This window comes from Helicoverpa zea, chromosome 27, assembly GCF_022581195.2.
Source record: "Helicoverpa zea isolate HzStark_Cry1AcR chromosome 27, ilHelZeax1.1, whole genome shotgun sequence".
Taxonomy (NCBI): Eukaryota; Metazoa; Arthropoda; class Insecta; order Lepidoptera; family Noctuidae; genus Helicoverpa; species Helicoverpa zea.
Window position 1 is genome coordinate 5,577,797 of NC_061478.1, and position 25,017 is coordinate 5,602,813.

At 36.9% G+C, this 25,017-nt stretch overlaps 3 protein-coding genes across 3 annotated transcripts in view; 2 read left to right on the forward strand and 1 right to left on the reverse strand.

The window, feature by feature from the left end:
- Positions 1-665: 665 nt before the first annotated feature.
- Positions 666-9,545, reverse strand: LOC124643219 (general transcriptional corepressor trfA-like). The gene is made up of 3 exons (XM_047182096.1): positions 9,501-9,545; positions 8,874-9,035; positions 666-2,880 (listed from the first exon to the last, which is right to left on the reverse strand). Exons 1-3 carry the CDS (start codon positions 9,543-9,545, stop codon positions 799-801), a joined length of 2,289 nt encoding a protein of 762 aa, XP_047038052.1. The 3' UTR covers positions 666-798.
- Positions 9,546-11,138: 1,593 nt separating this feature from the next.
- On the forward strand, positions 11,139-12,382 carry LOC124643474. Its single transcript, XM_047182465.1, has 2 exons — positions 11,139-11,419; positions 11,765-12,382. The coding sequence occupies exons 1-2, from the start codon at positions 11,369-11,371 to the stop codon at positions 12,191-12,193; spliced, it is 480 nt and encodes a 159-aa protein (XP_047038421.1). The 5' UTR covers positions 11,139-11,368; the 3' UTR covers positions 12,194-12,382.
- An 8,821-nt stretch (positions 12,383-21,203) lies between these two features.
- LOC124643353 (ITG-like peptide) overlaps positions 21,204-25,017 on the forward strand; it is a 32,099-nt gene continuing 28,285 nt past the window's right edge. Inside the window, exon 1 of the mRNA XM_047182316.1 lies at positions 21,204-21,250. Coding sequence (XP_047038272.1) covers positions 21,243-21,250 — 8 coding nt within the window. The 5' untranslated portion in view covers positions 21,204-21,242. The remainder of the gene's footprint in view (positions 21,251-25,017) is intronic.

Here is a 25,017-nt window from a genome sequence, read left to right on the forward strand (position 1 = left end):
GTATTTATTTATTTACCAGTCTAACCAAGGGGTATTGGGTTGCCCGGGTAACTGGGTTGAGGAAGTCAGATAGGCAGTCGCTCCTTGTAAAGCGCTGGTACGAGAGATACTCAGCTGAATACGGTTAGACTGAAGCCGACCCCGACTTAATTGGGAAAAGGCTCGCAGAATGATGATAAAGTATTTATTTACTTAATTGGGAAAAGGCTCGGATGATGATGATAAAGTATTTATTTACTTAATTGGGAAAAGGCTCGGATGATGATGATAAAGTATTTATTTACTTAATTGGGAAAAGGCTCGGATGATGATGATAAAGTATTTATTTACTTAATTGGGAAAAGGCTCGGATGATGATGATAAAGTATTTATTTACTTAGTAGTTGTTTGTAGTCTATGGGTAAGATTCATTTGATCGTCATTGACATGACATTGAGATGACACGGAAAATATCAATCTGGGAGGCCACTCTTGGCTGACAGTCTTTAAATAACTGAATAAATTAATAGTTGGTGTAACACACTAAAACAGTGGCGAAACAAATGTGACTTACAAGAAGTTAAAAAAATATGCAGTAAACTGTGGTGATTTCATGAAACAACGTGAAAATAAATTAAACTCATGGCAAAACTATTGAAAAATATTATTAAAACTATGTACAGACAATAAATAAAATAATTTAATACTTACACACAAAAATTAATTATTAAAACAACAAATCAGTCAACACGCTAATTTTGAACAACACACCATATATTTTAATAATTTTAACATCTCCAAACTTTCTCATAGATTTTTCTACCAATAAAATTCAGGTTCATCCACTGGAGAAGCCAAAATATACGTTATTCCTTCATCATTAGAGCTACTTTTAGCTTGATCATTAGGATTATAACCTGGCCCGTACTTCACAACTTTGGACTTAGCAAATACTGTTTCGATATCTTTCTTTTGTTTTTCATTATTTCTTTTAATTGCATTGTCGTTTGAACCAGTATGATATGCTTTAACATCAGAATAGATAGAAGATTTGTCTCCTATATATCTGTGATCTTTATCATCATTTTCATTGTCACTGTAGTTATAGTAATGATCAGTATTGGTGTTATGTCTTTCAACTTTTCTAGTTTCAAAATCAACGGTTTCTACAAGTGGTGGGCTACGAAATTCTAAAACTTCTTCTCTATTTTCTTTAATAGCTGGTTTACTTGCATTTTTAACGCTTGCCAGTTCTATTTCTTCATATTTTTTGTTCTTTTCATAGTCTTTTGGTACTCTTTCTGGGAGTGTGAAACTTTCAAATCGCATTCGGCCAATGTCACCGTTTCCTTTATCGACTGCATAATAATATTTAGTGTCACCTAAGTTTTTTATGTAAACCTCTTTATTATTTGCTGTGTTAACCATGCTGTCTGCAAACTGTGGGTAATAGTCAGATATGTATCCTTTACTGTAATCTGGATCGGGAGGAACTTCGAAATCAATATTATCACCATCTTCATTATTATTGTCATTTTCAATATCGACTTCCTCGTTATCATCAACTGTTTTATCGTTTTTCAATTCTTCGTCAGTAACTGCTTCTACTTTGGGCGGTTCGTCATTCGATTTAGCACTCTCATTCTTTGGCATTGGGTTGGTATTCGGTCGCTTGATACCATCGATGTATATCGTTTTATTTTTGGCGACTACATTTATTTTAGGAGTTACTGCAGTAAACTCTAGTGGAGTACTAGAGTTTGCTGATTTAGGTGTATCAACAGTTCTTGTTGCATTTTTACTTTTTACTACAGGTTTTCTTCTCTGCTGTGGTCTAGGCTTAGCTGGTACTTTGTTATTTTTCTTAACGTTCGCTGGCTCCTGAGCTTTAGGCATCAAAGATTGGTAGATATTTTCGTAATTAGCCAAGAAACTACTCATAGCAGGATTATTTTGAAATTGTGGCATTCCGTTAAAATTAAAAGCGTTGGCAAAACCTTCTGGCAGATTTGGTATTAATTTTGATAGTTCATTTGTTTCTGGTTTTGAATTTCTAGCAACTCTGTTCTCTTCTGTAATTCCTTCTTTTTCTATATTTAAATCTTCTTGTTTTACCTTTGCTGCTTTAGAGGGCGTAGAATGTTTGGGTACTATATTTTCAGAAGGCACTTTTTCAACATCATTGCTTTCTGATTTTGGCTTTTTCTTACGACGTCTCCTGGGTCTAGGATTTTCGACCTTTGATTCTTCAGCAGGAGCACTGCCTTCTTCATTTTCCTTATTCTTTCTCTTTTTAGTTCTAGAATTCTGTCTGGTTTCGTTTTCAGTTTGTGTTGTTGAAGTGTCCTGTATGGGAGAATCTTTGTTGCGTTTGCGCGACCGTTTCTTGGTCTTTTGAGGTAATTCTGCATCAGTATCTTCTGTATCGTCTACTTTTTCAATAGGATCATTATTGTTATTAGATTCATCAGGTTTCCTTCTAGATTTTGATCTTCTTCTTTTATGTTTTTTGTGTTTTACTTCTGTGTTAGGCTCTGTGGGTGTAACATCTTTATTCGTACTTGGTGTTTGATAATTTTCAACTAATGGAGCTCCGTAGTAAGCATTACCGGTATTAGCAGCTATCGGATTAGTAGGATACCCAACCAAATTCGAACCATAACCCCCAGCATTAGGGTTGAAATTCGTTTGCAAAAGCTGGTTCGACAAAAGTTTATTTATTAACATTTGCCGTATGTTAGAAGGAGATAAGTTTGGTGATAGTGCTTGATTTTGAACCATCGTACTTTGTAAATAAGGTGTAGAATCGCTTGGCTGGTTTGGGTAGCCATTTTGCTGGTAAAACGGATATGTTTGGGCCGGAATTACCGGAGATCCGTTGAGTCCGTTGTTAGAGGATACCTGAAATGTAAAGATGATTGATCACTTCGTTTGTATTGTGAAAAAAGGTAACAACCATTAATATTGCTTGGAGAATTGGACACTTCATTTTATTCTATTGAATTTGTATGAAAAAGAGATGCTTGAGGCTTAAATATAAATAAAACAGAAATACAAATACGCGGATATTTAATTTATTATTTTTTGGAGATAAGCGTGTTCAAACAAACAAAAATTATAATATAAAAATATGTATTAGAATCAATACCTTAGGGTATCAATACCTTAGGGTATCAATACCTTAGGGTATTAATTCTAATACGAGTTCAAAGCTTAGCTTAACGGGTTTGAAATATTGTAACAATATAATGCTTTATAACATAATACTATGTCCTTAGAATAACCCCATAAATGAGAATAGAATTAGAAATAAAATATTTTGCTAACTTGAGAATACGCCCAAAAAAGACTGAACCAATTTAATTTTTTGGAACAATGAGTGAAGCTAGGACGAGTGTGGGGAAATCGCGGGAAATAGCTAAGAACTTGATATATAAAAAGAGTACTTACCAAGACGGTATAAAAAAGAAACAAAAATATATTTAAAATCATCTTTCCTACAAATCATTATTCACAACTCATTAAAACAAAACATTAACACTTTTTCTTAAAAATATAATAATTAAAATCTATCACAATCTTTAACAAATCTTTACATTCAAATACGTGCAAGTAATATAATATTGCTTTTATATAAAATCGAGAGATAATGTAATCGATTTAAAATCGATAAGTTTTCTCGATTAGGCACGAATGGGCTGTTATCATTAATTTATTCTTGTTATTCTGTGCTAACTAATGTTACGTTTTGAAAATCACTGTTATGTCCAAATAGTTAGCCCTATTGTCTATTCTTGAAAATACACACATCAAAAGTGTCTAGGGATCAACATATATTTTTGCAATAACTTTTCTCCTGATTGATATTAATTAAAATTTTCTTTAAGGATTCATCAAATAAAGTGTTTTCGTTTGTCACAGTAACGATAAACCAAGTCACCTTTGCACTAATAAAGAAATTTGCCATTTTCCTAATAAAGGGATTTTTGACATTTGAAACACTAACACAAAAGTTCGAAAAAAAAGACTGAAATAACAGTTTTCTTTAAAAGTTTATTGGGTAACTTAAACAATTAATAATCCGTGTTTCTACCGCGAACACTAACAACACAAGAACATCGGTTTGGCATACTCAAAATGAGTTCATCCAAATCACGATGTGGAATGGCCGCCCATGTTCGTTGCAACAACAAAAAAAGGTCTTCTTGCGACTGGATACCCTCCATATTCGGCAGAGCTCTTCTCTGTAGCATATCCCATGCATGCTCAATCGGGTTCAAGTCTGGCGACTGAGCAGGCCAGGGCAGGACATTGATGTTAGCTGCCGCGAGAGTCTGTCTTACAACTCTTGCGGTGTGCGGTCGTGCATTATCATGCATTAACTGAAATAAGGGACCGATTTGCACTTGTAGAGGAACGATGACGTCTGATACAATCGTCTCAGCATAAATTTGAGCGTTGAGGTTGCTTCTGATCCAAATCAACTCAGTTCTTCCGCCGATCCAAATACCCGCCCATACCATGATGGTTCCACCACTATAAGGATGGACTTCCTGGCAGGATTTTAATCGCTGTTGGCGTCCAGGGGTTCTCCAGTGTCGTATACGTCTTGTATCCGGTCTCATACCAAAACGAGACTCATCAGAAAAGCACACGAAACGCCATTGTTCTTCTGCCCAATTTCTGTGTTCAAGAGCCCATTGATATCGAATCCTACGATTGTGCATTGCTATAGGTGGTACCCGTAGCGGTCTTCGGGAATGAAGGTTCACTTCATGCAAGCGGTTTCTGACTGTTTGGTCGCTAATTAAGTTCCCTGAAGAGTGATGAAGCCTCACGGCTAACATCATGGCGGTTATTGTTGGAGCTCTTCGAGTTAAGATTTGAATGTATCGGTCTTGTCTCCGTGTGGTGCAGCGATACCGTCCTCCATGGCGCTCAGCTACGGTACCAGTGCTTCGGTAACGTGTCCAAAGTCGACTGATAACACTCTGACTTGTATTCAGAGCTAAAGCCACAGTACGTTGCCGGGAACCAGCTTCTATCATTCCCACGGCTCTGAGCATTTCTTCCCTGCTTAAATGACGTCGCCGCTCCATAATAACGTTGGTTTTAATCAGTAGTAGGGAAACAGTAGCACTAATAATGTCTTCAATGCGTTGTATGTGTTTATAGGGAAAATATTGACAGCTGATTTTCATCTTTTACTCGAATTTGATTCACAGTTCCTGATTCAAATTATGAAATGCACCAAAAAGGATCCATATAAATTTATAAAATCATAAATTTATTACAAAGCCACATCTCAATCTCAAGAAATCCGCATAAAAATGCTTGATCCCTAGACACTTTTGATGTGTGTATATTGGTTGTGTTCCGAAATATGATTGAATAAAGCTGCCCGCCAAAGTCAGACTTTTTGAAGGATAGATAGTCGGATAATCGGTCTAAATTTTTATAGGATTTTCTGACTAACTACCTACGTCCGATATAATCGGTGGCCGATTTTTTTGTAGGAAAAAAAAGAATACACTAATAGCAATAGGGCACGGCACACGTCCTACAAATGTTGGTCAGAAATACCTAATCAGAATCGGCTCGATTATCTGCCTTACAAAACTGGTCAGTAGGTAATGAACAGAATCATGAATCTACAACGTACTTTCGATTCGTTCAGATATATCTGATAAACTGATCAATGCATTGACATCATGCTGTATGCGATGCGAACTACTGGACTCGCCAAGAAGAAGAAGAGAATTGTCATACATGGGTGAATTTCCCGGGACCAAAAATTGCGTGGCATCGATGAAATCGGTACTAAAAATCATTGTTATAATATTCTAATATTTTTTTCTAAGTAGGTGAAATAGTAATCTATGTGTAGCACTAAATATTTTGTTAATAGGATTAATTGGTTCTCCAAAAAAAAAAAATAAACCTCAAAATCTTTCATTGCCGTGTTTGTCCACACGTCACCTTGATGTGTACTAGACCTTATTGATAAAAATGTATTAGTTATTTATATTAAAACCTACTTTTATTTGATTCGTGAATAGTTAAAGTATTATTACGGACTACATTTGTTGAAATATTTAAACAATACAACAAATGGTAAATAAAAAATAGTTTGTCCCAGAACCACCATTCATCGCCATGTCCTAAACATATTTAAGAATATTCCTTTTTCTAACGGTTTGCGTCCCTCCCGCTGTGCGCTAAATGTTGCATATTAGTGGACATCAAGTGTTCGACGTGGAATGACGTGTGCACGTGCCTGCGTTTTCGCGCCATAAATGCAAGTATGCAATTTTTTTATCACTGGACATTTTTTCTATCATCGCCGTGGATAGGTCTTACTTCTGTTTGAATAAGTTTGTCCTCTTAATTGATCATTCGGTACAATGCCATCTATCTTATGTTTATTTGTGACGTGTTAATTACTGTGAATTATTAACAGATTTTTAGTTTTTTGATGTTTTTGCCTTGATATTCATTGCCGTGCTCTCATTTCCGTGGTTTCCGTGGTCAAAATTTGCTATGGAAATGAAAAAAAATACACAGCAATGAAAAAATTTTCATTGCCATGCCTTGTAAAACAATTTCGTTTCATTGCCGTGGCCGCATGTTTCATTACCGTGACTTATGTTTTCATCGCCACGGCATCATTAAGAAAAAAAAACAATTTGTACTATATAGTCAACTACAAAAAGATATTTCCACGTTCACCTCACTAAATGATAAACTTACACACACCACTTCAGGTTCAGGTTCACTTAGGTTGTTTTACTAGAGGAGTATTTAAGAAAAGAAAGAGAAAGATATGTCAAAACGATGGCTGCAGGAATAGTTTTCATTGCCATGGACGCATGTTTCATTGCCGTGCATGCATGTTTCACCGCCGTGGCATGAAAATTTTAGTCTTGTATATCTCGTTAGTTTTTTAAGCTATCTACTAGATATTAAGGAAGAATACATATCTTATCAAAAACTTTAGTAAACACTATTTTTTCTTGTTCTAAAGTTGAAGTATAAAAAATCCACGGAAATGAAGATTTTATTGGACCTGTTGAAATTCACCCACATACTACGTCACTTTTGTCTCGCCAGTACAATATAGTATAGTAGCATACCACTACAATATGGCTTCTGATTCATGCCATCGAGCAGTAAACTGAGATACCCAATATTAAGGAACACACACGCTACTCATATTATAGTAGTATTTTATCGAGTGAACTACAGGCTCATAAAGCTAGACCTGTAATGTCGGATTATCTCAAATCCGCATGACGGCCTCTGAAGTGTCATTTTCACGACTGCTGCAAATACTATTCGGTTATGTCGGCTTACCGTGCCCTCCTAGGGACAGGTGTCTACCTTTACATTGGAGTCTATAATTTCAGCTAGATAAAAAGAAAATACTAAGCCCATTAAAAAAATCTCAATAACTGTTCTTGAAGTGCCCGGGTAACTTGGTTGAGGAGGTCAGATAGGCAGTCGCTCTTTGTAAAGCACTGGTACTCAGCTGAATCCGGTTAGACTGGAAGCCGACCCCAACATAGTTGGGAAAAAGGCTCGGAGGATAGGACGGTGCTTGAATTGATTTGTGCCCAATCGTTTGATGGAATTTAATTGGCATTTATAAAGTAGCCCGGGGTTAGGAAGTTGGTGATTGATACAGCCGTGCATTGGAGAGCATGTTAATGTCGGTTCTGCTTGTGATCTCTTCCCGGTCGTCTCTAATAGTCGTCCCATCGAATCTGCAAATACACTATAATGTGTCCTGAGCAGATGGCTGATCTCCTTAAAAAACCACTATGGCCGATAATCGGTCTTCTGGACGCTGTTAAATTAGTTAAAAACCACTTCTAAAAAATTTTAAATAATTTTCTCCAAAAAAATACTTCAACAATTTCTCAAACTATTTCAGTACCTACTTAAATAACTCAGCTATAAACTGAGATTAAACTCGTAAAATTCTTTCAAACTGAAGTTCAGTTAAGCGGCTCTTTCAAATTACTTTCTTATTTACGCTTCGTGCCGACAGTTCTCATGAAAAAATAATCAATTCAGTCTTAGCACTTAGCTCTTTCAGGATAAAGTGTAAGACTTAACGCTTTTATGTTTCTTGTATGTTTAATGATCATTTACGTGAATTTTATTTATTTCTTTCATTAAAAACAAAAACGGGCAGTGGCTTTTAGTACAGTAATTTTATAACACAAGAACGGTCATGCCTATCCAAACCAAATGTTTAGGCTTTGTTCGAACCATTTACTTAGTAGATGGTTTATGTGAAGTTTGCACAAAATCGGACGGTTCTTCATTTATCACATTTTTAGTATCAAAATGGTGGACTTTATACATAGCGAAGCCGTGTCCCACTAGTATTTAATACAAAAGCATTGACCCGCTCGTCACACAGTACTCGCTTCAAAAAAGAAGGGTCCAAAGATGATTTTTGGCATCCATGGCGGAGCGCAGATCATCCGAGAAGTTTTGGTAGCTTAATTATATTATGTAGACATATCAAATAGCTTATTCAAATAAATAAAAAAATAATTTCAAAAAACAATTTTAATTCCAAACCCAACAACAACTTAAACCAACAACTTTTCCAACTCAACAACGATACTAGTAATCAACTTGATCAGACTGCTCAACAACCCACTACCATCAGTCAGACCACTCAGCAAATTCAACACCAAGTTCAGAATCTGAGACACCAAGCCCAACAACAAGCCAGGCGCTGCCAACACATTAGATCTGAACAGAGAGATCAACACACTGATGTATAAGAATAAGACAGAAGCTAAGTCTGTCAACGTCGCATATAAAAGGGGTAAAGTACAGCCGAAGTATGGCAACAGCGCAGGGGTTAAGTTCTGAACAATGTTAGATAAGTTGTTGAGGTTGTTGATCAAGTTGATGAGGAAGGGGATCAGGAGACAGGCGAGTTGATTGGCTATAGGTAAGACGGTGGAGATCTCGTCGAATGCTAGGCGGAGGGCGGAGACTGAGTATGCGGGAATCATGGCTTCGCTTTGACCGATCTGAAAAAATAAATAAAAGGTTAATACTGAAAAAACGGATGAAGAATTTTATGGTAGTTAAATAATTGTATAAATGCTTTGTCAGTGTTATACTAAAAGCTGTATTCTTGTACATATTTTGAATGTAGGGCTACTAAGCTAGACTTTATCTTACTGTTTAGGAAAGATATATAATTTACAATGCTAAAATTATATCCGTATCTACCAGGCCACTTCATATTTGAACCTATGAAAAATATCTTATATTTAATCTAAGATATGATAAAGATTCGATAAATGAAGCCGTGAAAATGAAACAGCCAATAATATCGATATTAAAAGGTTTCTAAATGACAGCCGATTGTCAGTCAAAACACACCCCATTTTCCCGACCTGACTGAAATTCGGTCAAACACCCGATCAAAAAAATACAAACATAAAACGTCCCAATTTTTGTAAAGTTGGTTAAAAATACAAAATACTAACCAGCACAGCCAGAGACAGACCAAAGACAAGAACAAAGGGACGCATTTTGTACGTCAATACTTATTCTATATTATATTAAGTTTGTCTATTGATTTCAATATTTAGTCTTTATAAATACACCTGTTATCATATGGTAAGGAATGTGCAATATTCTTTCAAAAGCTGTTAAGTAATTAATTTGTTCGGTTTCGATTACATAAAATTATAGTTATAACATACTTTCTTATCACGCCTGTGTATGTAAAGGAGTATTTAGACCCAAAAAATATCTTGTAATGGGAAGGCAGGCTTGACTTTGTAGTTTTTTATTTCATTATTCGCCCTGTTTATTTTAGGATAGACACATAATAAAATATTTCAATTATAATTGGTCTCTAGGGTCATAATCAAAAATGAAAAATAAAGTAAATAAATGTTATAGTGATTTAAAACCAATCAACATTTATTATATGCACGAGTGAGCCACAAACTAAGTATGATTTTGCATTTATTTTCACGATTCTGTCCAATTTTATACAACTACGAAGGCATGTTACAAAAGTCCAAATTGAAGTTGTGAAATATGCGACAACACTAAAACTGTAGTTGCAGTCATACAAATGCTCACTAATTAATCAACAACACAACTGCATGATTTATTAACAGGTGTAAGTACAAAATGTACTTGTAAGGTGAAAACAATTTTGCAGTTACAGCGTTTTTTAATACGATACAAGTAACTAAGGTTAAGGTCACTTAAAACCGCTATATAATGCAATTTTATCATTGTTAATCGTTATTTAATAATTCATGTTATGTAATATATTTTTTGGAAGGAGCCAAGGTAGCAGTTTTCACTCGAATTTGAAACTCGACGGCATGTAGGTATACGGTAAACGAATCAGTTTGTTTCAATAGCTTAGCTTAGCAATTAGTATTATAATTTTCATCATAATCGGCTTTATATTAGTCTCCCCTCACTGTGTAATAATCATTATTGTATTCTCAATTACTTACAGTTACTGTTTTATACTATGTTTGAGCGCGCCCTACCTTGAAGGAATGTAATGGATTTGTCGGTGAAATGACTTATCATCAAAAACGTATTTATTTACTTTATTGCTATCATCATCATCAAGTTACATTTCTATTTCATGACTAAACTAAACTTTGATACGTACATTATAGCAAATTGAAATGTTTGGAATTAATGTATTTACTTTCAAGTATTATATTCCTGAAATCAAAATCAATAAAAATAAAAACTCATTTATTCAAACTTGGCTGCAGAACAGCACTTTTCGAACGTCAAAAAAGAAATTACAAAAGACAGCCCCCAAAAAACGCCCACCCTTCACCACTTCCTATGTGTTTTTGCTGGGAAGAAGAAGTGGCGCAACAAACTCCCCAGCAACAGTGAAAAAAAACTTTCATCATATGCTAGCCTAGGATGCAGCTGAGTACCAGTGCTTAATAAGGAGCGACTGCCTATTTGACCTCCTCAACCTAACACCCGGGCAACCCAATACCCTTTAGTAAGACTGGTTGTCAGACTACCCCCTAACGACTGCCAAAGATGTTCAAATGACAGTCGGGATCTACAATTTGTTGGTTTTCCGTTTCTTCAATCTTATCTATATGACATAAATAATACGTACCTATATCTATCTAAGTATGCAGAAATAGTAAACTAAGCAATTGTTACGCAAAATTCCTCGATGATATAATGTAGTAACATCCATATGAAATTACTAAAAGATAATAATTATTACTGCTATCGTTTGTACACAGGAAAATTAAGTAACGCTTAAGTATATAAAAGTATTTTTACTTGAAAACAAACATTGTACATATATTTTTAGGGGAGGTGAAACATTTTGTGTTCAATCATGTCTAAGTTTTCTTTAATCTTAGTTTGTGTGGCCGCTGTTTTTGTCACGGTAAGAAAAATATACAATAAGTTATATAACTATCTATTTTACTTAATAAACGAAAAAAAATCATTAAAGTTTCGATGTTGTCACATATCTTTGCCACTCCAAAGTTCGCTACTAACTTCACGATAGTCAAAATGTATGAACAAAACATTAAGTTACTGTTTGTGTTAGAAGTGTAAAATAGCTGACTTGAGTGGCAGATATATAATTAAAAATAAACCGCGCATGTGCGAGCATCAAATAGCCGACATAAGCAGCGGCAAAGTTATATGACAAGAGCTTTTATTTTCCAAATGAAAATCAAAAACCAATATTAAATTGATAAACAATTTAATCTTTTCTTTTCAGCAACCAGTATCAGCCACAAGCGTGCAACTACCAGCCGTCTACCCGTTAGTCAATATCTTACTACCTCTTCTAAACAACGTATACAACCTCCTTCTATCCCTTCTCTCAATCTTCGATACCCTTCCAGCCAACATCAGCTGCATGATACCCGTAGACCTTGGAGCTTTAGAAACTTCTTTACTCAAACTATATTCTCAAGCCTTAGCTATAGTGAATTTCTTAAGGTCTTTACCTGAGTACGCGGTCGGAGCTAATCCCAACACGCCGCCAGCAAATGTTGTCAACCTACAAGGATTGTTGACAACACTCATTTCGTCAGTGACAGATTTGACAGATGACGTTTTGACAGGCATCGGTGGTTCGTTGTTGCCGGGGTTGTTGAAGTTGGTTGTCATGGTTGTTGAGGCGTTGTTGAGTTTGTTGTTGTAAGTTGTTGTGTTTAATAAAGGGTGTTGTTGAGTGATTTTTTGGTGTTTTATTTTTTATGATTTTTGTTAATTATGTTCACTATAAATTGACGATTATCGTAGATACTGCTACGTACCTTCCATAATTTGAAAGCGAAGATGTTAATTAAGAGTGGGTTACATATACATTTAACTTTAACGATAACTAAACTATAACAGCCGTATACTTGCCGCCCATTGGTCTAATCGGCGTTTTTACAACTGAAAATGGATCGGTTATAATTAATAGTGAAACTCACCCTAAGTGTGTTTCAGTATGAAAGTACCGAAGCTACCATTCATCAGTAACTATTAATTATCATTCCTTTCTTTCATAACTTTTCTCAATACGAGTTAGTGGTCACTCATCCACTTACCATCTTCGCCAGCCTTGCTTAACCTCACATGACCTCTAATATCATTGTGAAGACCTTTTCACCTGCAATATATAAATACTTTAAATTCCTACGTCAGCGCAGGCAGGGGACTGAAAGACTGAAATATCTGTGACGTCATAGGCTATAAATGGCGGTGCAAAATGTGACAGTGTTAAATGAACCTAAAACTCTTCGTATCATTATGTAATTAGACTGAAAAGGTACGGGTCATTAGGTATTTTCATTTGTATTTTTTTAGTCAATAAATATACCTGATTTATGAAAATTGGGAACTTGTAACTGACCACTGAAACTCAATTTTGACTTCTGAAAGTTTTATAAAAGTTATAAGCTCTCCAAAAATGAACGGTTCACTACTGAAAGAATTTTTCAAATGGAAGCAGTTGTTTCTGCGACTAGCGCGTTCAAACAAAATGTTCTACATGCAAGTACTATCTCTTTCCCGCGGTTTCATCCACGTCCCATGGAAACTTCTCATTGAACCTTGATAACCTAGCACCTAGGGACAGTGAAACTTCCCAACAGTGACCGATTTTTTAAAATTGGTTCTTCAGTTTCGTTTCCTTTTTATTATAAGAAGTTAATTAAATAAGCTTTTTAGCAAATAACGTTTTATTTATTTTACTTAAAAAAAAAAAACTAATTTAAAAATATAAGCTTAACTCTCAATAAATGAGCTATCTAACATTGAAATATTCTTTCAAATCAGACCAGCAGTTCCCGAGACAACCGCGTCAAAAAAATCTTCTACACATAAAAAAAATCTAGCAAAAACTGACGTCTCAACTTACCCACTAAGCTTTAATAGTCCTGTCCAATATCCTATCCATGTGTTGATTTCCTTACTACAACTATCTATACTAATATTATAAAGAGGGAAACTTTGTTTTAATAACTTTGGTTGTAATGAATAGGCTCAAAAACTACTAGGCCGTTTTTTTTTAATTCTTTTACCATTCGAAAGCTACATTATCCACGAGTAACATAGGCTATGTTTTATCCCGGTACGGGCAGTAGTTACCACGGGACGCGAGTGAAACCGCGGGAAAATGGCTATAGCTTTTATATAGAGATAGACCTTTGACAGTAACCCCATACAAGTATAAAAAAGATATATGTATATATGTTCAGACTTCTTGGTCGTTTCCTCATTTCTTTATTTTTAATTTTTCCTGCCATGACGGGTTTCGCTTTTGTTTTAACTTCTCTTTGGGAAAGTCAAAAAATTGGTATCGCCCGCGGCTCGTCGCGCGATAAAAATAAGAAAAACCCATAAAAGCCTCGCTAGAAGTGCTGTCTGTTAGTGCCTCGATCACCCGGACTCGTGAAAAGACAATACGAAGCAAGTGCAGAGAAAGTGTCCCGCTGGCCGGCCGGCATTCGAGTGTTCCGTCGTCGGCAGACTGCCTTCCTGTCCACTTCCCTGTTTCCCAGGTAAGTTTGCCTTTTTCACCTACATTGAGGGTCACGGGGTTTCAACGGGGACTTCAACGGAGTTTGCAGTAACGCCAGCAATTTCTCCAGCGAGGCCCATCCATTCTTCTTTTGGTGCCTCCTGTGAGGAACGAATTTCCTCACAAAATCTCGTAAATACTAACATTGTTTAGTAATATTTTCTCAAAATAATATTTCCTATCGAGTTTTCGATCTGTTCCACTCGCAAAACTTCTTATACCTAAGAGTATTGTTGCTGCATTCGCCGTTGATCTCTTATAAGTAGTTCGTAGTGACAGTTGTGCTCGAAGGATTTTATTTTAACTATAAACCAATCAGTTAACTTTTTCTTTCTTCATTCAGTAGTCTCTGAGCAAGATGGAAGTAGAATTGAAATCGTTGATTAAAGAACGCGAGTATGCGTTCAAAAACATGCAAATTATTTACGACTTAGTTAAAAGTTGCCAAGAAAGTAAAGCAAAAATATCTACTTTCAAGGCCAGATATAAGTCAATAGAAAAAATTCGCGATACTTATGTAGAAGTCTGTAAAGAAATTAATAAAATACAATTAAAAATTAATCCGAAGTTCGTAATTGATGATCTCGTTTTGTTGTCGTTTGACGAGTTATATTACGCGGCCGTTGAGTTTGCCGATTCGCTTGACTCTAGTTCGTGTGCGCCACTGGCAGTAGCATCTGGTACACAATCATCGATTGCCGCTGTAAAGCTACCTAAGTTGCAAATTCCAAAATTCGATGGCCAGATCGAAAACTGGCAGACGTTTAAAGATAGCTACGAGCCATTAGTGCATAATAACGCCTCGTTATCCGATATAGAAAAATTTCACTATCTAATTCCATGTTTGTCCGGCAGTGCGTTGTCGCTCACGAAAGGCGTTCCTATTACATCAGCGAATTACGCTGTCGTATATAACGCGCTCATCGATAGGTTCGACAGCAAGCGCATTCTCGCGACAACTTATTTAGAGAAATTATTTAAATTATCCCCAATTCAAAAACCATCTTTATCGAATCTATCCGAATTAACCAATACACTGTATGAAAGTGTCAATGCACTTCGTGCTCTAAATATTAATGATTTAAGTGAATTTATTTTATTTTACATTGCGTCTCGACCTCTTGACTTTGACACTAGGCGAAGGTTCGAGTTAGAGAATAAGGACGAACTTCCCACGTTCAATAACTTTCTGGCTTATTTACAAAATTATATAAAAGTTCTGGAAGTAAGTCAGCCACCCGCGTTAGCTTGCTCTTCCAATTTTAATAAATTTAACGTTCGAACTAATAGGGTCGAAAATCATGATCGTCCGCGAACGTCATTAATTTCCTTAAATATTAAGCAACCTAACTCAAATAATACCAAGTCAGACCAGATAATATGCGTTTGTTGCAATGAAAGTCATTCTGTGTACCGTTGCGGAAAGATGCATTCAATGTCGGTTGATCAACGCAGAACATTAGTTAAAGATTTGCGTCTGTGTACTAACTGTTTGCGTCCTGGTCACGATAGTGTTAACTGCAAATCAAAGTCGTCTTGCTATATTTGTAACGAGAGACATAATACACTGCTGCATATCGAACGTCAAAGTAAAGAAATACAGGCGGGTGATTCAAAGGTGACTGAGAGAGCGGGTTCAAGCACCACGCTTACCTGCTCATCTACGACAGCTGAACCGTTCAAGAGTACAAAGATCTTAGGTACTGCTGTAGTGCGCTTGCGTCACTCAGATGGTTCTATGCAGTATGCTCGTGCGCTCATCGACAGCGGGTCGATGGATTCGTTGATCACAAATGAGTGCGCACGCAGATTAGATTTGCGGATTAGAAAATGCAACTTAACCGTGTCTGGGCTTGGTCAAAATTTCGTTAATATCAAGGGTCACACTGTTGGTTCGATAATACCTCGGTTGAGTGAGTCACCACAGTTTGACATCTCTTTGGTAGTTTTACCAAAGATTGCGGGAATGATGCCTTCGTCATCGCTGCCGATGTACGTCAAGGATCATTTCGCACACTTAGATCTCGCCGACTGCGATTTCTATAAATCGGGTCCGATCGATCTTTTATTAGGAGTTGAGTGTTTTGACCAGATATATACTGGCTCTCGTTACACTCCCGGTCCCGGGTTACCCTGCGCGTTATCGAGTGTATTCGGCTGGGTGATAACAGGTCAGTTTCTTCATGACACGTCAACTCGTACACCAGATCAATCCGTTACGTCACTCGTCGCGTTATCCAGTGCGCTCGACGATACCGTTCAACGGTTCTGGGAGTCTGAGGAGCCGTCGAAATGTAAAATTTCCGGCCCTAAAGACGAAGTTCACGAAGTTTGTGAACAGAAATCCGGTACCTATCGTACTCCGGAGGATAGGTATTTAGTTCCTTTGATGTTAAAGGATAATGCCCCTTCCCTTGGCGATTCTTCTCGCCACGCTTTAAAGCGATTTCTCAACCTAGAGAAACGTTTATGTACTCGACCTGAGTTTAAAACGGAATATCAGGATTCCATGGAGCAGTACAAAGACTTGGGACATATGCAGCCTATTGATTCTTTGTCTACTGCTCAGTATCTTATTCCGCATCACTGCGCCGTGCGTCCAGAAAGTACTACGACACGACTGCGTGTAGTCTTCGACGTCAGTAGTCGGACTACGAATAATTACACGTTGAACAATATTGTTCATACAGGACCTAAACTTGAAATCGATATAGTCGATTTAGTTACAAAGTTTGGCTTTTATAAAATTGTTCTTCTTGCTGAAGTTTCTCCTGTTTGTAACATTTACAGGCAGATTCAGTTCAGGCCTGCACAAAAGTGCTATCAGTATACTTTATGGCGAGACAGTCCTACCGAAGTTCTCGTAGAATATGAGCTCAACATAGTTGCTTATGAAGTAACGAGTTTGCCTTATTTATCTTGGGATGATGCTATTTCTCAATATTTAGCCAAACAATGGCATTCGCCTGCCGCGAATTTATTAAGTTTGAAAAGTATAATCTTACCGCGGCTAGTCATACCTCCGGATCTTATTGATATCTACTTAGTAGGATTTTGCGACGGTTCGTTAAAAGAATATGAATGCTACGTGTATTTATGCGCTGTTACATGTACGAATTCTACTGTAACGCATCTATTTATAGGAAAGTCTAGAGTGGCTCCTACAGTGAATAGGCTCGAGCTAAGCAATGCTTTGCTTCTAGCGCGTGTGCTATCTCACATGTATAATCTGTTAAAGGATAAAACTCCTATTCAAAGTAATCGTGCTCATTCTTATAGCAGTAGTACGCTCTCTTGGATTAATACTAATCCTCATTCACTAAAAATGCATGTAGCTAATCGTGAAATCGTTATCACAGAACATTTACATTCTCGTCAAGTTCAAGATGTAAATACAACTTTAATTTCTAGACATTCCAATTTTATGAAACATCAAGGAACTTTAGCCTGGTGTTTTCGCATTATTTCTAATTTTAAACGTCCCAAACAAAATTGGGACACTTCTCCTCGTTCTAGCGCTGAACTTAATAAGTTATTGAGAACTCTGGTTCAGTATACTCAAAGTCAATATATGACAACGGAATTTAATCCAGTGCTTGATAAGCAACAAGGTTACAAATCTATTCAAAACCTTTCACCGTTTATAAATGAGGACGGTTTGTTGCGAGTGGGGGGACGCATTGGTGAGGTTTACTTACTCACATCTACGTTACACCCTCTGCTTTTACCTAAACTAAGTTCAATATCTCGAATGTTAGTTGAGCATTATCATTTAAAGTACCTTCACTGCGGTCCTAGAACATTGCGGTCGTTGATTCAACATAATTTCAGGATAATCGGATTTGTTTCTCGTCGCGATATGTGTTATTATGTTCTAACCGATTGTCGTACAAATTTCGTAGGCGCGAATAAATGTCTCAAAGAGTTCGTTAATGAACTTTATAAAAATAAATCTGCTATAGTATACGATGGCTTAGCTTGTCATCAAATCGTCTTTTGGCGAGCTTGGCAACGTGATTGTCTTCACACACTTCAACAAAAGAACAAATTGTTTCAAACCGCGCCTAATTTAAAAGTTCACGATTTAGTCATCGTTAACGAACCAAATCTTCCACCTTTGCTCTGGAGATTGGCTCATATAGAACAAGTGCACCCAGGTGCCAATAATGTTGCTAGAGTTTTTACTCTCCGAGCTGCTAACGGCAAGACGCTTCGACGACCTATCGTCAAGGTCTGCCTTGTACTAATTCATTAATCTATACTAGATATATCTTGAGCAATATCTATCTCAGTATTTCATGTTGTGGTATTGCTCATTCTTAGAAGATAAGTTTTCGTTTAACATATATTTCTCGAGCATAGCTTTCGTTGCGTTCGACTTATCCGTGAAACCCATGTGGCTTTCAAGTGGGGGGAAATGTTTAGACTTCTTGGTCGTTTCCTCATTTCTTTATTTTTAATTTTTCCTGCCATGACGGGTTTCGCTTTTGTTTTAACTTCTCTTTGGGAAAGTCAAAAAATTGGTATCGCCCGCGGCTCGTCGCGCGATAAAAATAAGAAAAACCCATAAAAGCCTCGCTAGAAGTGCTGTCTGTTAGTGCCTCGATCACCCGGACTCGTGAAAAGACAATACGAAGCAAGTGCAGAGAAAGTGTCCCGCTGGCCGGCCGGCATTCGAGTGTTCCGTCGTCGGCAGACTGCCTTCCTGTCCACTTCCCTGTTTCCCAGGTAAGTTTGCCTTTTTCACCTACATTGAGGGTCACGGGGTTTCAACGGGGACTTCAACGGAGTTTGCAGTAACGCCAGCAATTTCTCCAGCGAGGCCCATCCATTTTCATTTAAAGTATCTTCACTGCGGTCCTAGAACATCGCGATCGTTGAGTCAACATAACTTCTGGATAATCGGATTTGCTTCTCGTCGCGATATGTGTTATTATGTTCTAACCGCTTGTCGTAAAAATTTCTTAGGCGCGAATAAATGTCTCAAAGAGTTCGTTAATGAACTTTATAAAAATAAATCTGCTATAGTATACAATGGCTTAGCTTGTCTTCAAATCGTCTTTTGGCGAGCTTGGCAACGTGATTATCTTCACACACTTCAACAAAAGAACAAATTGTTTCAAACCGCGCCTAATTTAAAAGTTAACGATTTAGTCATCGTCAACGAACCAAATCTTCCACCTGTGCTCTGGAGATTGGCTCGTATAGAACAAGTGCACCCAGGTGCCGATAATGTTGTTAGAGTTTTTACTCTCCGAGCTGCTAATGGCAAGACGCTTCGACAACCTGTCGTCAAGCTCTGCTCTTTGGCAATTAATTAGATATTCTACTAGATATAACTTGAGCAATATCGATTTCAGTACTTCATGTCGTATTGCTCATTCTTAGAAGTTAAGTTTTAGTTTAACGTATATTTTTCGAGCATAGCTTTCGTTGCGTTCGACTTATCCGTGAAACCCATGTGGCTTTCAAGTGGGGGGAAATGTTCAGACTTCATGGTCATATCCTCATTTCTATCTTTTTTATTCTTCCTGCCATGACGGGTTTCGCTTTTGTTTTTCACTTCTCTTTGGGAAAGTCAAAAAATTGGTATCGCCCGCGGCTCGTCGCGCGATAAAAATAAGAAAAACCCATAAAAGCCTCGCTAGAAGTGCTGTCTGTTAGTGCCTCGATCACCCGGACTCGTGAAAAGACAATACGAAGCAAGTGCAGAGAAAGTGTCCCGCTGGCCGGCCGGCATCTCGAGTGTCCCGTCGTCGGCAGACTGCCTTCCTGTCCACTTCCCTGTTTCCCAGGTAAGTTTGCCTTTTTCACCTACATTGAGGGTCACGGGGTTTCAACGGGGACTTCAACGGAGTTTGCAGTAACGCCAGCAATTTCTCCAGCGAGGCCCATCCATTTTTCTTTCTTTTTTATAACATCAAATTCCTATCGCTAGTACTTAAAACAATAGATAGATAAATTATTGGAATGCCAGTAAGGTAACAACATACGTTATCACTCATACATACACTCACTCATATAGATGCTGACGTCAGATATATTTTTGAGCTGCCATTACTGATAAATAAGGGTGGGTTCATAGGGCATGAGTTTTCTGTGCGATTTTGCGACTGAAAGTTGCGTTGGGGTTTGAAAATCACGCGCAATTTTTTTTTGCATTTTTATGTGTAGTGACAACCAGAGTTGTGGATGCTAGAGTGAATAATGTATTATCAGTTTACATGCACAGCTAGCACAGAAGGACAGCGTCCCCGTGGACAAACCATATGGACGGACCTCATAAAATCTGCAACATCAATCTCAATTGTGGAGTGCGCGCGAAACGCCACCGTCACCAAACGCCACCGGGAGAAGTGGAGAGAAATCGCAAGAGCAGCCACCAGAAACAACCCATGATCACGACCACTCTGCCAAGAGTGTCCGATTAAGAAGAAGAAGATGCCTGTCAAACCTTCGTAATCCATTACGGAATGCATAAAAACAAGAACTAGCTGTCACACTTTGTAACTCATTTTCACGGGTTCAGCGTTGAAAAGACACTAAACCCGTGAAAATCTTACAAATAATAGCTGAAACCACCGGGCTAACACCAATTCCGAGGCATGCAGAAGTTATTTACATACTTCAAGACATACTGAAGTACATAAACAAATGGTCTCAAAATATGGATCGACTATGCGATGTAGATAGCCTTTGATCCCGACAATTTGTAAAAATGTCTCACACAATCTTTTACAGGTATCTTGAGAAAACTTTAACTAAAATGATGATTTACTTTCTCAAGGAGAACTGTTGGTAATCTTCACCCGAAGTACGATGGAGTAGCATAGCACCTCACGTAGTTGCATGGTAAACTGAAGAACTTTTGCAACCCTCTACTGAAAATATAGCAATGAGTAGGAAGGTGGTACTATTTAATTATATTAACATGTTCTAAGACCCCTGAAAAATGTCCACAAGGCCCTTTATCTACCCCGCTTTAAATCCTGAAATATTCCCAATTTGACTATCTTTCAAAAACAGTACGCACGACAAAAAAATCGCACCCTTTTCAAACAGTACTTGGACAATCGCACCCTTCTGCCCGCCCACCTGGCCGCTCCCTACCCCCAACCATGCGCAGTGAAGACCCTGGTATAGATCGTCAGTTCTGAACGGGACCCTGAGAGAAACAGTCATGCACCGGTAAGTACTGAAAACCTTTATTTCTCATACAATTTATTTTTTCCAATTTATTTTGTCACACCTTTAATGGGGAGCTTTAGTAACGAATGGGATGGTTTACGCTTTTGTTTTCTTTTTTTTTATTTTGTGGTGTTCCATTTTTGTGAATTTGAATTTCGAATGTGTTAGAAAAAGTTTGGGTTCGTTTTTTTTTCTAATTAGGAAAGTTTTCGGTTTGGGGATTATTTTGTGAAGGTTATATATTTTTGCGTGTTCGATTTTTGTCTGTAATATTTATTATTGATTGTGTATTTAAGTACTTACGGTATTTTCGTGATTTTATCGTTTTTCAAAATGAAACTTTAAATTATGTTACTATATTCGTTAATCTTTTATATAACCTGTTTTTCGCGCAACAAAAAGGAAATGATATGAAAATATGTTTAAGAGTTTTCTTTTTAAACGGCATGAGTATGCTACGATTTTTAACATGAAACACATTTTTATCAGAACAGCGAAGTTTCGTTGATTTCTTTTATAATAATTAATACTTAAAAAGAAACACTTAAAAAAGGTCCTTGTCTAGGGGATGCAGCTATGTTCATATCACCACTGACTTCTAGAGCTAACAAACAATATTCCGAGAAATTGAGAACTTCTTCCTTTTTTGAAGTCAGTTAAAAAACACAACTTAATTCGACACCGTAATCCCTTACCTACCTAACACACAAAAATAAACGCAAAAAGTACGCGAACATAGTCTTTATTACAAAGACAATAAGGTACCAACACGGTTCACAAACATTGGGTTGACCGTGTGCATTAGAACCTTGTCATAGCAACCTTCCCCTTTTTGAAGGTTGTCTTAGGTCACGTTTTCACCCTACCATTGCGTCGTAAGGGTAGAATCATTCAGCGCATTTTCCGCGCGGAAAATATATCCCTACTAATATTATGAATGCGAAAGTAATTGTCTGTCTGTCGGTTACGCTTTCACGTCTAAACCACTGAACTGATTTTAATAAAATTTGGTACAGAGATAGAGTTGGCCTTGAGAAAGAACATAGGATAGTTTTTATCCCGGACTTTTGAAGAATTCTCTTGGAAACGCGATATAACCAAACTCTACGCGGGCGGAAGCTAGTTGGAAATACGCACGTAGAATGCGCTTTACACGCGGTTTCACGATTGTCATATTATTGTATTACCCGTTGAATCGGTAAATGTCAAATTGTGGTACCTATTGCCCGTTTGGTTTTTCCAACCGGAAATGTAAAAGCACTATTACAGCGCTTTGCTTGCTTTTCAAATGGGGTTTTCCGAGCTCTTGGTTCATACTGATTTTTAGTTTTATGCCTATTTACCTAGGTTTTTATACTAGGTCAGGCGTCTAGGATTTGATAAAATATAGCCCATATTCACAGCGCATAATGTAACTTCCCAAAAATATTGTTTCAAATCTGTCAAGTAGTTTCAGAGGAAGAAATGTAAATAAGAAGCTGTTTGTAATTGGCAAAAATCTAAATTAAAAATTTGACCAATGATGGTCATGGGCATATTAAGTAAGTCAAAATTAATACCTATAGGAATTGATTTTTGACGCTCTTTCTGCTTCATATACGAAACTCAAACTCAAACCCTCCTTTTTTGTTTAATTAATCAGTTACCTGATTAATTTATAAGATTAACCGTTATATGTAATTCACAATTTCTTTTGGAAAGAATGGACTTATCTGTAGCCCTATAGTTAAGTAAGTTTGGAATCCTGTCTACGACAGAGCTATATTTTCAACTACACGACCCGTTGTCAGCACGACAAAGTGGTATCGCGTTCTCAATCAGAAGTGACACGGTGAAACTTCAGCACGCTATTAATGGCCTGGATTTAGTTTTCCTAGAATATTTCGTTGAGGCTATTTTAAGTAACAATGAGTCATTTGGGTAACGCTTTTAGCGGTCTCATTAATAAACATGAATTTAAGTGTAAACCGGTCTTTGTACACTGTTGGCTAAAATATACCTTCGTAGAATTAATGGGTCTTCGATTTTAGAAATCTGTTAAATAATTCGGAGGAATTGATTTTTTGTTTCTTTGTGCCCTCCAAAACGACTTGTACCGATTAGTAAAAATTCTTTCATTGTTAGAAAGTTACAGTACTCTCGAGTAACATAGGCTAAATTTTATCTGGGTACGGAAAGATGTTTTCCAGCCATGCGGTGGAAACAGTACAGTAAGTAACTAAATCAAATTTCCTCGCCTCTATAAACAAAAAAACCTGTATCATCAGTGTGTTTACAAAACATTCAATTTAGCACACAACGATGTTTTTAACTCACGCAAGCAAATAGGTCAGTTATGCTTGTCTGGGTAAATGCACATTATCTATTATGTTTATATACTTTAGTCACACTATTTTGTTAATTTCTTATTTCTTAATTGTGGTCTTATTAATATGACATGACTTTTTTACGGAGAATCACTGACTTCTAAGTTACAGGCCTACACCTAGTTTAGGAGTCAGGGTACCTCTATTGTTGACCTAAATAAACCTTAATGTTTTACAGTCATAGTTCAACATTGAAAATTTTTGTGTGAAATAAACTATTTATTTATTTATATTTTTATTTATCTTTATATGCCTCGGTGACTACTGAGCGTTCCCGAGCTACCTACGAGCGTACCTACATTTACTTACGAATGTACACTTTCATGAAATAAAATTCCTATACATTATGTCATGTACAATATATCAAATCTCAGTCACTGTATATTCAATTTCTCTATGCAGTGGAGTGTCGATTTTCCGAATCTCTACTTGTCTCGCGTTTTTTCTCGACTTATCAGTTATTTATGTTGGTTGTCTGAAAAATAATTGGAAACCAGTCTCACTAAAGGTTATCAAGTTGCGCGGCTAACTGGTTTGAAGACGTCAGATAGACAGTCGCTCTATGTAAAACACTAATACTCAGCTGCATCCAGTTAGATTGTCCATGTGTAGCTGCTGTGGAGTTGGTTCCACCACTTCTTCTTCCCAGCAAAAACACATAGGAAGTGGTGAAGGGCGGGCGTTTTGGGGGCTGTCTTTTGTATTGTCATTCAAAATGTGCTGATTTACAACCTATTTTAAATAAATGACTTTGTATCTTTATTTATTTGAATGAAAATAAATTGCATTTGAAAGAATAACAATCTTTTTTAGACAAAGCACAACGTGACAACAGTTTTAACTAAAATTATGTACATCGGGCGTCGGTCATTTACCTTTACCCGGGCGGATCAATAGTGCAGCCAGCGCTATTACGCATGATTTTACACACACACAGACACAATCTATATGTACTACTCACACAGATACCTAGTTAAAATCTGTATATGTACTAGTTATATCAGTTATGTAATAAAGAGACTGTGGCCCGGGCCGGTCGATACTGCAACGGGCGGCGTCATACAAGAAAACTGTGAGTAAAATCATGCGTTTCCAGGTTATTATTTTATAACTAAAACGAAACCTGTTATTACGTATATTAATATTTAAAAAGACTAAACTAATAAAGTACTTTAAAAATTGGGCCTCATCGTTGTCACCCGAAAGTTAATACAGATCTATTAGTTTTGGGAAGTCTTTTAAATCGTGTTCGGTCTCTTTACCTATGCTGCCTATTCAGGCTGTGTATGGATACGTAATCAACCAATGACAATGTAAGTCATTTTATTAAAAAAAAAATGGTTTATTAATTTAATCATTTTCCCCTTTTAATTAACAACTATTGTATCAAAAAACTTAAAA

What these genes read in the sequence shown, in the direction of transcription:
- LOC124643219 (XM_047182096.1), bottom strand. Translation starts at nt 9,545, where the DNA reads ATGCGTCCCTTTGTTCTTGTCTTTGGTCTGTCTCTGGCTGTGCTG. An exon ending in GTCTGTCTCTGGCTGTGCTG is followed by an intron (nt 9,036 to 9,500) that starts GTTAGTATTTTG and finishes TTATTTTTTCAG; the next exon opens with ATCGGTCAAAGCGAAGCCAT. An exon ending in TCAACAACTTATCTAACATT is followed by an intron (nt 2,881 to 8,873) that starts GTTCAGAACTTA and finishes TTTACATTTCAG; the next exon opens with GTATCCTCTAACAACGGACT.
- LOC124643474 (XM_047182465.1), top strand. Translation starts at nt 11,369, where the DNA reads ATGTCTAAGTTTTCTTTAATCTTAGTTTGTGTGGCCGCTGTTTTTGTC. An exon ending in TGGCCGCTGTTTTTGTCACG is followed by an intron (nt 11,420 to 11,764) that starts GTAAGAAAAATA and finishes TTTTCTTTTCAG; the next exon opens with CAACCAGTATCAGCCACAAG.